General features: G+C 43.6%; 1 protein-coding gene across 50 annotated transcripts in view; it reads right to left on the bottom strand.

The window, feature by feature from the left end:
- Nucleotides 1-14,855, bottom strand: part of ARPP21 (cAMP regulated phosphoprotein 21) — a 156,779-nt gene that overhangs the window by 97,173 nt on the left and 44,751 nt on the right. For 47 of the 50 annotated variants that reach the window (XR_009261589.1, XR_009261587.1, XR_009261590.1 and 44 more), the window contains 6 exons: nucleotides 14,681-14,722; nucleotides 13,828-13,917; nucleotides 9,686-9,830; nucleotides 8,203-8,281; nucleotides 7,442-7,501; nucleotides 6,575-6,715 (listed from right to left, as the gene is read on the bottom strand). Coding sequence is in view for 42 of the 50 variants with exons in the window: in XM_058729305.1 (XP_058585288.1) it covers nucleotides 6,575-6,715; nucleotides 7,442-7,501; nucleotides 8,203-8,281; nucleotides 9,686-9,830; nucleotides 13,828-13,917; nucleotides 14,681-14,722 (557 nt within the window). In the remaining 8 variants the exon portion in view is untranslated. Of the gene's footprint in view, nucleotides 1-6,574; nucleotides 6,716-7,435; nucleotides 7,502-8,202; nucleotides 8,282-9,685; nucleotides 9,831-11,736; nucleotides 13,614-13,827; nucleotides 13,918-14,680; nucleotides 14,723-14,855 lie in introns of those variants that run through there. The other 3 variants (XM_058729335.1, XM_058729345.1, XM_058729346.1) reach the window with 3 other exon arrangements.

Here is a 14,855-nt window from a genome sequence, read left to right as displayed (position 1 = left end):
AAAAAAAAAAAAAATCACTCCATGGAAAAGCTCTTTAAAAAAACAGTTATATTAAAGATTCTAATATTATAGAAGGAGCATGCATGTTTCATTTCTAAAATTAAGTGGTAAATTATCCATGCAACACTCAAAGGGCCATCCATCATTTCTGGTGGGGGAAAAGAACACAACAAACTTCTTTTCTCGCCTCAAGATCTATTTCTGAGACTTACCTATCTCATCTACAGGATACGTTCTCTGAGGTATTTGAGAATAGTAACATGAGAAAATACAAATATTTGAGAGCAGTGATAGGGAGTTTGACCGATGTTAACAAATAAGTCTTACTTTGAGCCTGAGTATTGATTAAAGGACTAGGGTGTCAGTTCAGTAAATAAAGCATCATGGCTTTCCTAAGAGCAATGTGATTCTGAGTTAGGCTTCTGATCTTTGGCTTTTAGTCAGACGATTTCTATTCCTATAGAAAGTGCAGAGTAAATTTACCATGTTTAGAAGTAACAGGATACCAACCAACCACTCAGAGATTTCCAAGAGGCACTTAAAGAAACTGATGCCTGATCTTCTACAGAGGATTATTCGGCAAGCAGTGGCATCGGGACGTTGCTCCGTTTACTGACGGGTGCCATTCACGTGCCAGCCAAAAGGAAAACGAATAGAACACACGTGGGAGGAAAGCTTGGGGTTTTAGTGAGTCTGTTTGTTTTGGCATAAACATCCTGGATCACCTGCAGGGAGTGAAATGCCCAAGGGCCAAAACCCAGTAATTCCCACCTTAAACCATAGCCTCTTAAGACAACTGAACAGAACAGGTGTCCCTTACGGCTCTGGCACTCCCTCTCTGTGTCTGCCACTGGGCATGTGGAAGGTCCCACAGTCCCGCCTCTCAGGGCAGGACTTATCCATCACTTCAGGGCTTCTTGACAAAGTCAACTGGGCTCAACCGTTGTCACCAAAGAGAAGCTTTATTTAGACAGATAGTAAGTTTATGAGTCTTCTGATTTACCAAATAGCTAACTCAGGTCATTATCCTCTCTGGAACAAACAAACAGGCCAACTAGGGTCATCACTACCCGGGTCCACACTTCTCAGGAATCCAGGCATCGTATTATCTTAAGACGTCACCCCAAAGCTCTGCCTCTGGGTCTCTATTCTTGTTTCATGGTTTCTGGGGCTGAGAACCACTCTCCTCCAATGGAGATGCCATTTCTGTCTTTGATCTGCACTCTGGAAATAGGGGATTTCAGGCAATGACAGTGGGTGGGTGCCAAAGTCAAAGGAAAAAAAAAATATTCGAGAGATGACAACCTTTTAACGTGACAATTATCTGGGACTGGTTCAGCAGTTACTCTGACATATGCAAAGACGTTCAGGTACACTTGAGACTCTCTGCCTATGCCTGATCTTGGCCCCTTGGAAAACACTAAGGCAAGAAGATGGTTTCAAGCCTCCAAATGATACAAGCTGGGCACACACCCTTTCTCTACGATGGAGAAAGACAGATGGCGGTGAAAAAAAAAAAAATCATCTAACAAAAGAACCACGGGCTGCTTTGGGCTAACCACCTGGAAAAGTAAGCAAAAGACAAAGTGGAGACAAGAAAGGCAGATACAGAGAAGGTCGAAGCTTCTCATACAAAAATAGACTCAGGTACGCGTAGCATTCAAATAGTTTCCACAAAATCGTTGCTCATAGTTTTAGTCTCCATCCCAAGTGCGTATCTTTAGAACGCAACACCCTAGAGAGTAAATATGCGTTGTAAACATCACTTTTCATACCAGAATAACACCGACCCTGCCCGGATTTCCAACGGGCTCATTTGGTGCCACCACCAAATCTGGGAGTTGACCAAGAATCCCAACGGAAGAAAATATGAAAGGGCCACAGAGTATAACGTATTTCAGGCAACCCACAGGGGAAAGAGGAATAAACCAAAGGTGGCAGAACATAACAGGGTGAATCTCAGCTCAAAAACGTCGTTATTCCAACAAAAAGGCAGTAATTCTCGTGAGAGGCACCCCCAGCTCTTCAGACCCCATCTGCGGACGGATAGGTGTGCTGGGAGGCTCCAGGTTACATACACTCACCTGCTCTTACCCTGGCCAAGTCAGAGAACCAACAAGGTTGCTGTGCTGTGAGAGTCAGGTGACTTCCCTTTGTTAATTCTCTAAAGCACCCAAGTTTGCTCAGAGGAAGGCACCTCCCCGGAATGTCTCCCACGTGAGCATGGCTGTCACTTCCTACTCTCTCTGGACTACTCTAATTTCCAACCCTAACCCCATGCTCCTGTGGCTATGGCATGAAACCATGGATTTGAACAATCGGGTTGCCTACAGCAGTTTTGTAATGCAATAGACAGCTTTATCTCCTACGCTGATGTCATTGATGAATGTAGCTTTTTCCGTTCTTAGTGGGGGGAAAAGAAAGATGGAAATGGAATAAAACAAGGTTGAAATTGAATCACTATCACCCCCTGCCAAACACTGCATCTTGTTAGTAGTGATAACCACAGAAAAGGTAGCAAGAAGTATCAAACTGTGGGGAGTGTGTTTTATTTGCTGATTACCACTGAGTTCATTTTCGAAGATCTCTCCCCATCCCCCCACCCCTGGGCCCATTCCTTGTATCTTATCAGACAACAAGAGACTTAGATCGAATTTCCAACCAATCCAAGGAATCTTCTTGGGGATTCTGCTCAAGACGTTCTGGGTGGTTTTGCTCTAAGAGAGTTAGGTTATTTAAGAACATTGTTCTTGGCATGTAACAAACCGACTTGGATCCCAGCCATGCTAATCATTGCTTCTCTGTTGGTCCAAAATTGAACCTGAGTTTGTGCCTCATTTTCTGCTTCTGTAAAATAAGGCTCTAATTACCTAGGTTGTAAATACGATTTCAAGATTAAATGAAACAATATACAGGAAATGAGAGGTAAAGTACCCCATGCAATGAATAAGAAGTAGATAATCCTACTCTATCACTTCAGTAACTGAAAAGTTAGTCCTCAGAGAAATGTTTTCCATCATGAAGGACAGGTATATTTCCTCTCAGGACATTAGAGAAAATACCAGAGGCGAGGAAGTATATACGCACATGTACATACAATCCTCACAGGGTCTTATCACGACTTAAATGCTTTGAGCCTCACGTGAAAGTATTCTCTGTCTGTGCAAACCTTAATACTCTCGAGTCACACCGTACAATGACCCGAACTGCTTATACTCTAGAAACGCGAGCATTCTGGGAGATGAATCCCAGCCATGATGTGGCTGAGCGACATCCACGTCAGAGGATCAGTGTCGGTGAGATAGAAACATCAAAACTTGCATGGAAACGTGCTTTCTCACTGTCAGCCCTACAGTCCATTTTTGTCCCCTCCGTCCACATTTCTCTGCATTTCTCCCAAGCTACGGTGCCATTTAAGATACGCACCTTCACGGACTTGCACTGAACTGGCACAGAGCTGCGTACTCCGAAAAGGCATCCCTCAAACACAAAACCCACGAGGAGCCACCTGAGGAATTTCCACCTTGGCCTCCTTCCCGCCGGTACTTGGAAACGTCTCCATCCAACAATACGCCTATTAAAATACGTTTCTATGACTGTGGTCCCCATGACCATCGCATACCAATTGCCCTGACAGCACAACTCTTGAAATTTTCCGAGAACCCAAGAAAACCAAGACGCCTACGACTTACACGGCAAGTTCTGATTAGAACGGCCCATTTCAGACTTCAACTCCAAGAGAACATGGGAACAAACTTTTAAAATCAAACATACAACTTTCTACGGAACAACATTTCTGCTTTGTTAAAGGTGCCGTCGGCGGTTCAGGTCCTGAGGATGGGACTTGCTCCTCTTTGAAAGATGACATTTAATTCACCCACTTCTCTTGTCCAAAAAGGCCCCGCCCATATCCCCAGACAAGAGCCCCTCAAATAGAGGATGGTCAGGAGGGTGGCTGGACTAGAACAGCAGGACTTGACAGCTCCACACCGGACACTGGTAAGGTCAATTCTTCTGGAAATACCTTAAGAGTCCATGATCCACGGTCATTTGTCTTTTTGTTTAGGCATGGTGTGAGTCACAGAGAGGGGCTAGGGGGTGTGCATAAGAACAGGCATTCCGCCGTGGCAACCACACTTGAAACGTGCTCCTTTCACTCTTCCTGAAGGCATCAACACGTGGGGTCTATTTAAAATTGGCCAGTTTTGAAAACATACACACGCACATGCACACACGCGCACACACACGTATAAAAACCAGTGTTCTCCAGGAAGTGAAGAAGTCTAAGAGCGTGATAATATGATACTTACTAGCCAGAAAATAGAAGTCTGAAAGGACAAATGACATACTCTAGTGATACTTGGAAACTTGTAAGAATCCCAAGGGTTCAGACCGGAGCTGCCCAATGGGCCCTCCCGAAATCACGGAAATACTCTCTATAGGTTCTGTCTCATACGTGCACTTGAAATGGGGCTAGCTTGGCCGAGGACCTGAACTTTGAAGCTTAAATCTTATCTAAATTTGATTCATTTCAATCAAAACGTAAATAGCTCTATGTCGCTCCTGGCTACCACACTGGACATACAGCAAGTTCAGAGCCATCACTCAACATTCACCAAGAGTCTTTACACAGTGCCAATTTTCTCAAAAACCACCCTACCTAGAAACAGGTCTCAAACACGTGCGCTAATGTTCATGACCATGCGATTGCAAAGATCAATGCGAATTATAAATAAATGCACTCGCTCTGCTGGTTGAACCTGTGTCGGACGCTATACTTGACCTATGGGCATTTCCATGTCTGCTATGGTCTACGGAGAGAGAGGAGGAAAAAGAAAAAGAAAACCATCCACCGCTGGCCTGTTTTGCGATCAATGTGTCTCTGCACTTACAGCACCCGAGAGTCGTAAGAAACGCCAGAATGGAGACTGAAAACAGCAACAGCGAGGAATTCTCCATGGGGAGGGGACCCATGAAGAATGAAAGGGCAGTGACCTTTCATTCCTATGACGGTTGAAGATCGGAGGTCCATGCGCCAGCAATCAGATAAAGCGGAAAGCGGGTAAGTTTCAAAACGTATTTTGCCAGCATGGAGCGCAACCGCAGGGCGCAATAACTCCGAAGCTTCGAGGGCTCTTAAACATCATTTGCTTGAAACTGGCCTGCAAATAAAAAAGCAGCCGAAGCCCAGAGAGGCGCGGTGCTCAGTGTCCCTGAGACAACAGCCCAGGTCCATCCCAGAGCTCTCAATTTGTGTTTTCTCCACCATGGCCCGCACTCTCATTCTGCTGAACACGGACCGACCGAGCGCCGCGAACAGAAAGGGCCTCATCTGCAGCCATACTCGCCCAGCCTCTCTGGTGAGCAGAAAACACAGTGTTTGAACCACACTGCTCTACCCAACACAGAGGCTCCCTCCACTAACACGGCACTCCTAAAAACCACGCCATGGACACAACTCACCAAGCGCACTGTGGAAAATAAATGATAATACACAGATGCCTTCGGAGAATGTGTCGCAGAGGGACGGTTTTTCAGTTTAACATGGATTTTGCTAGAGAAGTGGCTTTGACACAGACATCACTTTAAGACAGCCAGATCCACATTTCCAAAGCCAATGGCTACGCATGCTGTGCTTTGGGTGACTCAACGGGCCCATGGAAAGACAGGAAGACAGAGGCAAACCATCACGTTAAGGAGCAAAAACAAAGAAACATCTTCCTTTCAGATCTGGAGCTTAGCTATGGAGCTCAAAATTCACCTTCTTCAGGTGAAAAACAAAGAAAAAAAGGAGGCGGCAGATTGTAACGGATTTGTTTCAAGTCCCACGGCCGGTAAGTAAAAGAATTGAGTCCTGGGGGTGGGATTTCTGTCTCTGGGTTCAGGGCTTTTGGTCTCACTAAAAACTACAGCAAGACAGAGGTCTACAAACCAGAAAGAGGAAGAAAAGAACAGTTATCCTGGATGCGTCACTGTGGTTTTAAAAGGTCCGTTATTTTCAATTTGAGTTATATTTTGACATAAAATGTTCCATGCTCTTTTGATGTGATCACATGGAGTATGTTTTTTAAATGGTTTTATTTATTTATTTATTTATGTATGTATGCGTGTATGTACGTATGTATTTATTTTGCGGGAAAGAGGCAGAGAGAGGGGGAGGGAGAGAGAATCGCAAGCAGGCTCTGCACTATCAGCACAGAAGCTGACGTGGGACTCGATCTCACGCTTTGTGAGCCCATAACCTGAGCCGACATCGAGAGTCAGGTGCTCGCTTAACCGCCTGAGCCACCCATGCACCCCCTCACGTGGAGTACTGAGAGAAGAGAGAAAATTTTGTTTCAGGAGCTATACAAAAGTTCTGGGGATAAATCCACTTTATTGCCCAAACTGTATAAACTTTCCTGGTCCTCAAATAATCTTCTGCAGATAAATGCCACACGGTGCTGATAAGTGCAAGAGATAAATAAGGCTGCACAGTTGAAATGTCACGTTCGTTGAATTGTATAACACGCTCTTATAAACGAAGCCGTACGAGAAAAAAGGAAACGCTAAATAAATACAGTGATGGGCTTACATTCTTGTGTTGCTGGTCTTGTTGATGATAACAGATTTCCCTGTTTGATCCACATTGTGATCCAACCCAAAGTAAGCGGCCACGCGATGGACAAGCATCCTCTGGTAGGATGACATCTGAGGGAACTTTTTATAATGATTACTGGAAAGGAATACAGGACAGAGTGGGATCAGCATTGGCGCTTCCGGCCTGTAGTACATTTCACAGGTACACACACAAAACCAGTCCTTTCCCGTCCAAACCGCTAAGCTTAGTTCATCCTCGGCAACATTTCGGGTGCTCGTTTCTGGACACTTTTCCGCTGATGATGTACCTATCGGTTAAGCTACAAGAAGTGTCTTTGTTTCATAGCTGCACGTTTCTCTCAGCAAAGAGAACCTAACGTCCGTTGGAAAGTATTCTCTTCTAGTCCGTGATCCCTTATCGGCACAGCCAGGCCCAGGACAAATGATATGACATACTATGTGACAGCAGATGCCTATCTGGAGATGCGTCATTACACGGTTTACACAGAAAACAGCGCAATTATGCCCAGGCATCACTGACTGCAGCCAGCTGGAGCCCATTAAAAAACTATAATAAAAATGAAAAGGGTTGCCTCTTGTCACAGCTACTCTATGCTAATCAGCGGCCCCCTGTTTATAGCCATTTTGTCAGGAACTTAACAAGCAGAAACACACATGGTCCAAGCAACAATCCCTATCAATATACAGCTTCTAATCCTAACAGCATCCCCACTCACCAAGTCGGCAAACATATTAAGTAATGTTTTATCTATCCCTCAGTCTTTCCAGAACGCATCATTAAACCCAAAGCCCAAAGCAAGACCCCGTCGTAGAAATTAGCCCGCCTTGCAATGGAACATACTTGTTGTCACCAATGAAATCAATAATCTCCTGCTCCATTTTCAAGAGTATCATCCTGTCCCTGCAAAATAAATGTTAAAAATGAGAAGGTCGGACGGACTGGCCATTCCCAAAGACCAAACAAGTTCATTTGCGTGTATGACAGAGATGGCTTGAAGGTACGTGACTCCACATCTTTAACGCTTCTCTGGAACGTGCTGCCCACATACGTATGATTTCATTCCACTGGAGATGATTTCTCCTTGTAACGTTGAAGCTTCTGTGGTTTTTATGTTACTGGAGACATATGAGGAATTAAGCCCATAAAACAGATGAGACACATTGTAGATTTTAAATTCATAGGAAACGGGACCAGAGCAAAGCCCAAGTAGAGAGTTCTATAACTGCAGTGGAACACAATTTGGCTTATTTGACATTGACTCTTGTTCTCTGTCCTTTCCCCCTTAATCCGTATCTCTTTGTGACCAGGAAAGCAGAACCCGTAAACTATAATGTATTCACTGGAGAGCTACCCAGGACTCAAGAGTTGTCTATAAGCATCGTATGGAAAGCAATTTGACAATAAATTTCATATATTTAAAAAAAAAGAGTATCTATAAGCAGTAAACATGCAAACTATTGGCAGAAAAGAAAATATAAAAGAACGCTTAAGACTTTAGAAAAGGTGCCTGCATTTTACAACTCCGTAAAGTGTTTGCCCTAACCACCTTGCGATAGTCCACTCGACTCTTCTAAAAATAAGAGGCTTATTTAATAATTTACCTGGAATTATTCTTTAATGTGTTAATCAGAAACTCATGCAAGTCTATGCCAGTAGAATCCGTGTATTCTTGGCTGCAATCTGAAACAAACAGCAGGATGGAGTTGTCAGGAATGCGGATGGGGAAAAGGGGATAGCAGTGTTTCCCTCTTGCTTGGGTACATTTTAGGTGAAGCCACTGGCGTGAACGGGACGTGTTTCGACACTAGCCAACTGGCAGGGTAACACCAGAATGAAAGTCAGATTCGCGACAGAGGAACCCAGAAGATCCCGAGTATGGAAAGATCCAGCTGTCACAGGATGGGGCGTGGGCACGGTCAGGTAGGAGGTGGGTGGGGTGAAATGTCACGTGTTCCTTCTCTGCTGCACATCAGCGAGGCCCCTCCACGTGACAGACCCACAGAGAGAACTCTGAAGAGTTTGGGATTCCAGGAAATCCCTTTTCTCTTAACCCCGAGAAGGCAAAAAATACAAGTTCTGTGGCAAGGCTGTCTAAATATCAATCAGTGCAAAACATAGGAGGGCACTAAATAATCTCCAAGTCTTTCAACTCTTCTGATGCTGGCTAAAGCTTAATTTCTAAAGCCATTTAGGAACCTGTAGTTCTTTACCCTTGTTACACCTCGGGTTTTAGATCTTCAGTAACAGAGGCCATCGGTAGAAACAGATACATGGTTACAGAGCATAAAAGTAGCAGATGCCCTATTCTGCCTCAGTTACTTAAAAAAGAAAAAAAGAAAAGGAAAGAAAAAGTCTACCGCAAAGCTATGTGCTCATGGTATTCTTCATTTCAACCTAACTTAGTTTTGTTTTACTTTGCGTTTGCTTTTTTTGTTGTGGTGGTACTTTTGTAACAATTAGACAAATCTGGAAGACGGGTTCGGGGATTTAGAAGGCAAAGCGCTGTTTGTTCTTGGAAAAACTTTATTGAAGGAGAAGCGTGTATTTTTTAGGTGAGACATTATGTGGCAGTATATGGGTGGCCAGAGGCCAAATCCATTTGTGCCAAATACAATGTTACTCACGTATGCCATCGACACTGATGGATACATCTGTGCTTTGGGGACACTATCACTCATTGGCTGTGAATTGCTAATCCACTGTCTGTCTTTTAAGATAAATAGGGAAGTGCAGCTCTAAAACTAGGTATCATTACTGCTCCTCAGCCCAACTTAACTGGACCGATAAACCTGAATTACGAGATTTATGCTCACTCCTGGGCACCAAGTTACCACTGAAAATGGAAGACCCAAATGAAAATCCCAAGAAATAAAGGATCCTAAAAATAACCTTTCTGGCTCCACAAATGACACTGCGAACAGAAAGAAAATAGAGTTCACACCTTTTACACACACACACACGTACACACACAGAAAAGTATAGGCAGAGTTTGGTGCAGGTAGATGTGTGTGTAAACCTAGGATGTGCTCTGTGACTACTGATCTGTCCAAATTCGGTAAGTTAAGGAAACATGTTCACATTCACCTTTTGATAACATTCTGATCTTGGGCTTTTCAGAGGTTTTATCTTTGTTTTTATCCTTTTCTTTTTCTCTTTCTGAGTCATCTTTCCTAGATTTATCATCCTCTTGCAGGCTGGGAAAACTGGAAAGCTGTAAATGAATTGATTCCTGTTGAGGAAAAAATATAATAATTTAGGGCCAGATTTAAGAATCTCTGCCTGGTTTCCATTTTGCAAAGAGGTTATTAAATACAGGAAAATGAAAGCCAGGAGCAGGTTTTTTTTTTTCTTTTTCTTAAATGGTAAAAAATTAAACCTGTCAGAAAAATAATTGCCCTTTAAGGTGAATTAAACTTCAGAAGTCAATGGGAGTTCATGAGAAACATCTCGTACTAGAACTTGGCCTCATGAATATTCACATTAAGCAAGTCACTTTCTCCTAGATCATACCTCTTATTTTCCCTACAGATTTATTTTTGAACACTTAGGAACCATTTCCTTATCAGTAAGCTTGCATCACAGCCACTGTCATGTCTCAAAAAAAAAAAAAAAAAAAAAAAAAAAAGAAGGAGCCTTCCGAGTTCTTTTCTATAATCCCTTATAAGGAGAAATCTGCACAAAGACAGACAGACAGATATTACGAATCATAATTACAGATGGAATAGACATAAAGGCCTTAATAGCCGATCTACACTGAAAAGTCTGTCTTAGAACCACAAAACAAGGATATCTACTACTGAGAAAAACCAAGCTGTCTAAATGCAGGAATCCTGGGCACGGATTCTTATCACACACTGGGTACAAACTCCATTGATAAGTCACCATAATACATGGCTACAATAAGCATTGCCTTTTAGAAAAGGTAGGAGGTACAACTATCTTGTCCATCAACTTAGTATTTTAATTTTTGCATCAGTCAATCCTTTCCAAAATGGAAAATTCTCTTGAACCAGTGCTTTGGTATACAACTAACTGTTTACAGTATTGGAGCTGGATTCACTTTTATATTTATTTCGTTTGCACTGGAAACAGCTCATTTTGTTTTAACTCAGGCAGCAGCCATTTGGTTGCTAGTATGTTCACCGTTTTGAAGAAGAATGAGCCAAATTAGATCGCTTAGTTTTACGACAAGCCCAAGCTATGATTAAAACTATGACAAATCAACCCACATTAAGCCCACTTTTGCTTATGTAAGAGATCATTTGATGGGAAAGGTTTTTCTCCTACCGTGACATTCAAATTTATGACGTTAAAAAAATATATCCCCAATGACTAACAGTGTTCCTCACTAAAAACTAAACTGATGCTCCTATTCACGTGACCAGATCGAGGCCTGCACACCCTCAAATTATGGCCGACCTAGGATTCTTAGGGTTCTTGGTAAACCTGGCTGATCTAAGAAGCATACGTAACACAAGGCCTCCCACACCAAGTTCGTTTTTTAGGAGGGGTTACCTTGTGAACTCCTGGCTGGAAGAAAAAGACACCGTGGTTGGAAAGACATAGGATAGATGAACTCAAACACGTTCTCGTGACAGATATTTATCGTAGCCAGATTTCCTGACATCCACGTGTTTCCCTTGGGGTGCACTTACACAACATACGTAAAACCGAGTGTGACTTGATTATAGGTTCTTTGTCATGTGGTTTGGGACAGAAATGTCTTAGTCTGCAAAGGTTCAGGCAGATTTTAAGGTTTTGATTTGCTTCTACTGGCTAAGGGAACAGCTGGAACGTTTCTGCTTCAAGGGAATACAGTCGGGGGCGGGGAAGGATCCGTTCAATAGTTGATCAGGAGGGGAAACTGAGGGCACCAGGCCACGGGAGTGGTCTCCTTGCTTCTCCAAAACCGATTGCATCCCCCGCCTCTGTCAGTTTGCAGCTACGATCAGAGAGGGTTGGAAGCATACACACAAGAGCAGAGGCTAAAAAGCATCCTCCACCAAAAAAAAAAAAAGAAAAATGTGCAAACTCACGTCACGTGTGGACAAACACTATTCTCGGGAAAATACCTCGCTTTTCTAGGCATCAGCATACATTGTGGTGTTGAAAGAACACACAAAAGTGGTATAGAGTTGGTAAAAAACAATCTGTTATTTTTTAATATTTTTATTGATATGCTCAATAATAAAATACAGGTATTAATTGATACATCGGTACAGGATAAGTTTATATCCAACAACAGTAAAAGAATGATTCAAGTCACAGTAATACACTGGTAGGTAAATCGTAGAACATTTGGAAAGCAAAGCTCCTTTAACTGAAGGACAGACTGAACCGTCAGCTATGGGTCTGAGATCAAGTAATACAGGTAGCAAGAGTTTTTCCCCAAAATGAAGGCAGTTTTCCAAGTACTGTGAATATACAAATATTAGGGAAGCAATACAATCCGTATAAATGTATACTTCTGCTGGGGTTCTCTGGGATTCAGTTCCCACGTTTTGTAAGTGCCGGTGGTACCTAATGAAGGCATCGCACATAAGCTCAAAGGTCTGCTTCTTTACTCCCTAAAAAGTAACGTGCCCACTCACTCACACGCGTGGTCTGGGTATTTCCTATTGGCCGTCTGCTCCCTCCTCCCCTCAGCCAGCCCCAAGAGGGGTGCGCAAGCTCTAAACCTCTCCTACAAAGCTAGTCTTGGCCACTGAGCTTGACACCAGCGGGAACAGAGCACCCTTTGCCTCTTAATTCTCCGCACCAATCGTATGGAGAAACCAGACTCAGGTCCAGGACGGGCACTACAGTACAGATGATCTCTTTAAAAATTTCCTCCTGGTACCTCGTCAAATGGGACGAAGAGCAGATTAAGTCTATAAAGGCTGTCCTCCTCTGTCGGGTGTTAGGAGTGGGGGACAACCGGGGGCATGACTTCTCCCAGAGTCTGTCATTTTGCAGAGTTAACATATATCGTGTGTGGTACATTACAAGCCGTCGATCAACATTTAATAATACAAGCCGGGATATTCGCATTATTTCCCCTTTTCAATCTCCATGAAAAAATAGAAGCACGTGTAAAATGCTGAAGGAAAGCCACACACTTCTCAGAGCCCAGGTAAAATAAAGCTTGTGTATGAAACATAGTGATGGCTAGAGAAAGACAGCCGTCTATGCCTTACGACATGAGTGGCATATTAAGAAAACGAAGCTAGGGGGAAAAAAAATACTCTTAGGACAAAATCTATAAGGTATTTATTTTTGGTCCTTTTAAAGAAAGTGCTCTCAATGCTCTCTGCATCCACGAGGAGAATTTAGAGTATTTCAATTAAAGTAAAAAGAGGAAAGCCAACAAGAGCAAACAAAAACAATGATATCTTAATCAATTTTCTCTCCCCTGGGCTCAGATAAATCCTTTTACTTTTGTCTGGACTTCTCTCAGCCTCTGAAAAAGCAAGGAACCATTTCGGCAGCTAGACTATTTTTTATAAAAGCTGATACGATGCCTAAAAGGCAAACAAAAATAAATACGATAGGAAGTTCCCATTTTGTCACGGGAGGGTTTCGTCAGAATGTGAATTTTCCGACCCCAGTAGTCTCGCTGTAAGGAGCAAACCTAAGTGGAAGGACCCACAGCGATAGATAAGAATATTAAATTCCTATAAATTTAATAATATGAAATTCACCACCAGCTCGGATTCACTTCTGGCCAATTGTTCCAGGATTCAGAAATCTCTACCAAAGTCCTTAAAAATAGGTCTCCAAAGCTCAATGCACCTTATTCACTATTTCTAAAGTTTTGTAAGAGCCAAGAGTTGTGTTTCTTATAGGCAAGTGCATTTGGGAAGTGAGAGGTAAGAAGGTCCCAGAAGGAAGGAGAGTGGACACTAAGGACTGTATTTGGTTCAGTCTTATCAAGAGAGAGCCTTTGAGGAAACTCAGCACTACCGTGCTTACTTTTTAAGTGTTTTATCTAAATTCTTTTGACATTCCTTTCCATTTGCAGTTTTCAGAGAGTCTGGAAAAAAACAAACGTAACACTCTGTGACACACTGTTCGGCTAGTTTAGCATAGCTCGTCAACGGGGGACGAAGCCAGCAAACTTTTTCTTCCTTTGATTATCTTTCTTTTCTCCCCCAAACCAGTGCGGAGTGCCAGCTTTCCACTCATGCACACGCACACCAAGAGAGATCCCATTCGTGCAGCTAATGGAAATGACAGGGGGTATGTACCTGGTCCTGAAGACTTTCTCCCCCTGGTCGGGCCGAGGATTCTTCACAGACAGCAAGGCTGCGAGTCAGTTTACCTTTTCCCGCTCCTGACTGGGGAGGGGAGAGAAGAGGCAAGGACAGGAAAATAAAGACAACAAGCAGAAGACGTCCTCCGGCTGTCAAATCGTCTCCCCTCCCCCTTCACAGGACACCCCCAAGTCAGACTTCGGACACCGAGCTTCGAACTGGGGGCTCAGTGCCGTCTGTGTGCCTTGGCTCCCAGACTGAGCCCCCTGGGTTGGTGGGGACGCAGGAGGAGGAGGACGTGACTGCGTGCATGTAAGGAAGGAACAAACTGTGCCCATCACATCGGAAACATACAACGAATGCCTTGCTGCCATCTCGTGATAATCTAAGGAGGAAGAGATGACGGGACTAACACTGAGTTTGGGAGGGACCTGGATGGAAACGATGCTTCAGAAGACGAGGAACGGGCTCGAAACACCGGCACCTGTTTACTTCGAGGGAGAAACCCACCGGGGCGACTAAAACGTCTGCCCCAGGTGTCGCGCAAAAGGACAGCCAAACAAGCCGGGGCTCACCGTGTAAGGCACTCTCAAATCTGCAATTGTGAAAAACAGGATCAGATACACACATTTGCGGCCACGTGAACACTAAGCGCTCTAATTGCAAAGCCTACGGAGCCAGGGAGAAAAGACAAGTGTCAACAGGACCCCCTTCCAAGGGGGCAGGACCAGGAGAGCCAAGATCCACACGCGACCATTTGAACTGTTGGCAAATCTTTTCACCCGGGTGTAAACTAAGCAACTGACATCCATGATATCACGTCAATGTGGAATCTCCAGAATCCTACCTTGGATTTTCTTCTTTCTTGGTTCTGAGCTGCCAGTCGCCTCTGTGTGTTGGAAACAAAGTAAAACAAACAAACAAACAAACAAACAAACAAACAAACAAACAGTAAACCAACAACCAGAGAGAGAGAGAGAGAGAGAGAGAGGTCACTAGAGTCCAGAAATCAATAGGCACAA

Source organism: Neofelis nebulosa, chromosome 5 (genome assembly GCF_028018385.1).
Source record: "Neofelis nebulosa isolate mNeoNeb1 chromosome 5, mNeoNeb1.pri, whole genome shotgun sequence".
Taxonomy (NCBI): domain Eukaryota; kingdom Metazoa; phylum Chordata; class Mammalia; order Carnivora; family Felidae; genus Neofelis; species Neofelis nebulosa.
Note: the sequence above shows the minus strand (reverse complement) of the source record. Positions and strands in the feature narration are given on the sequence as shown.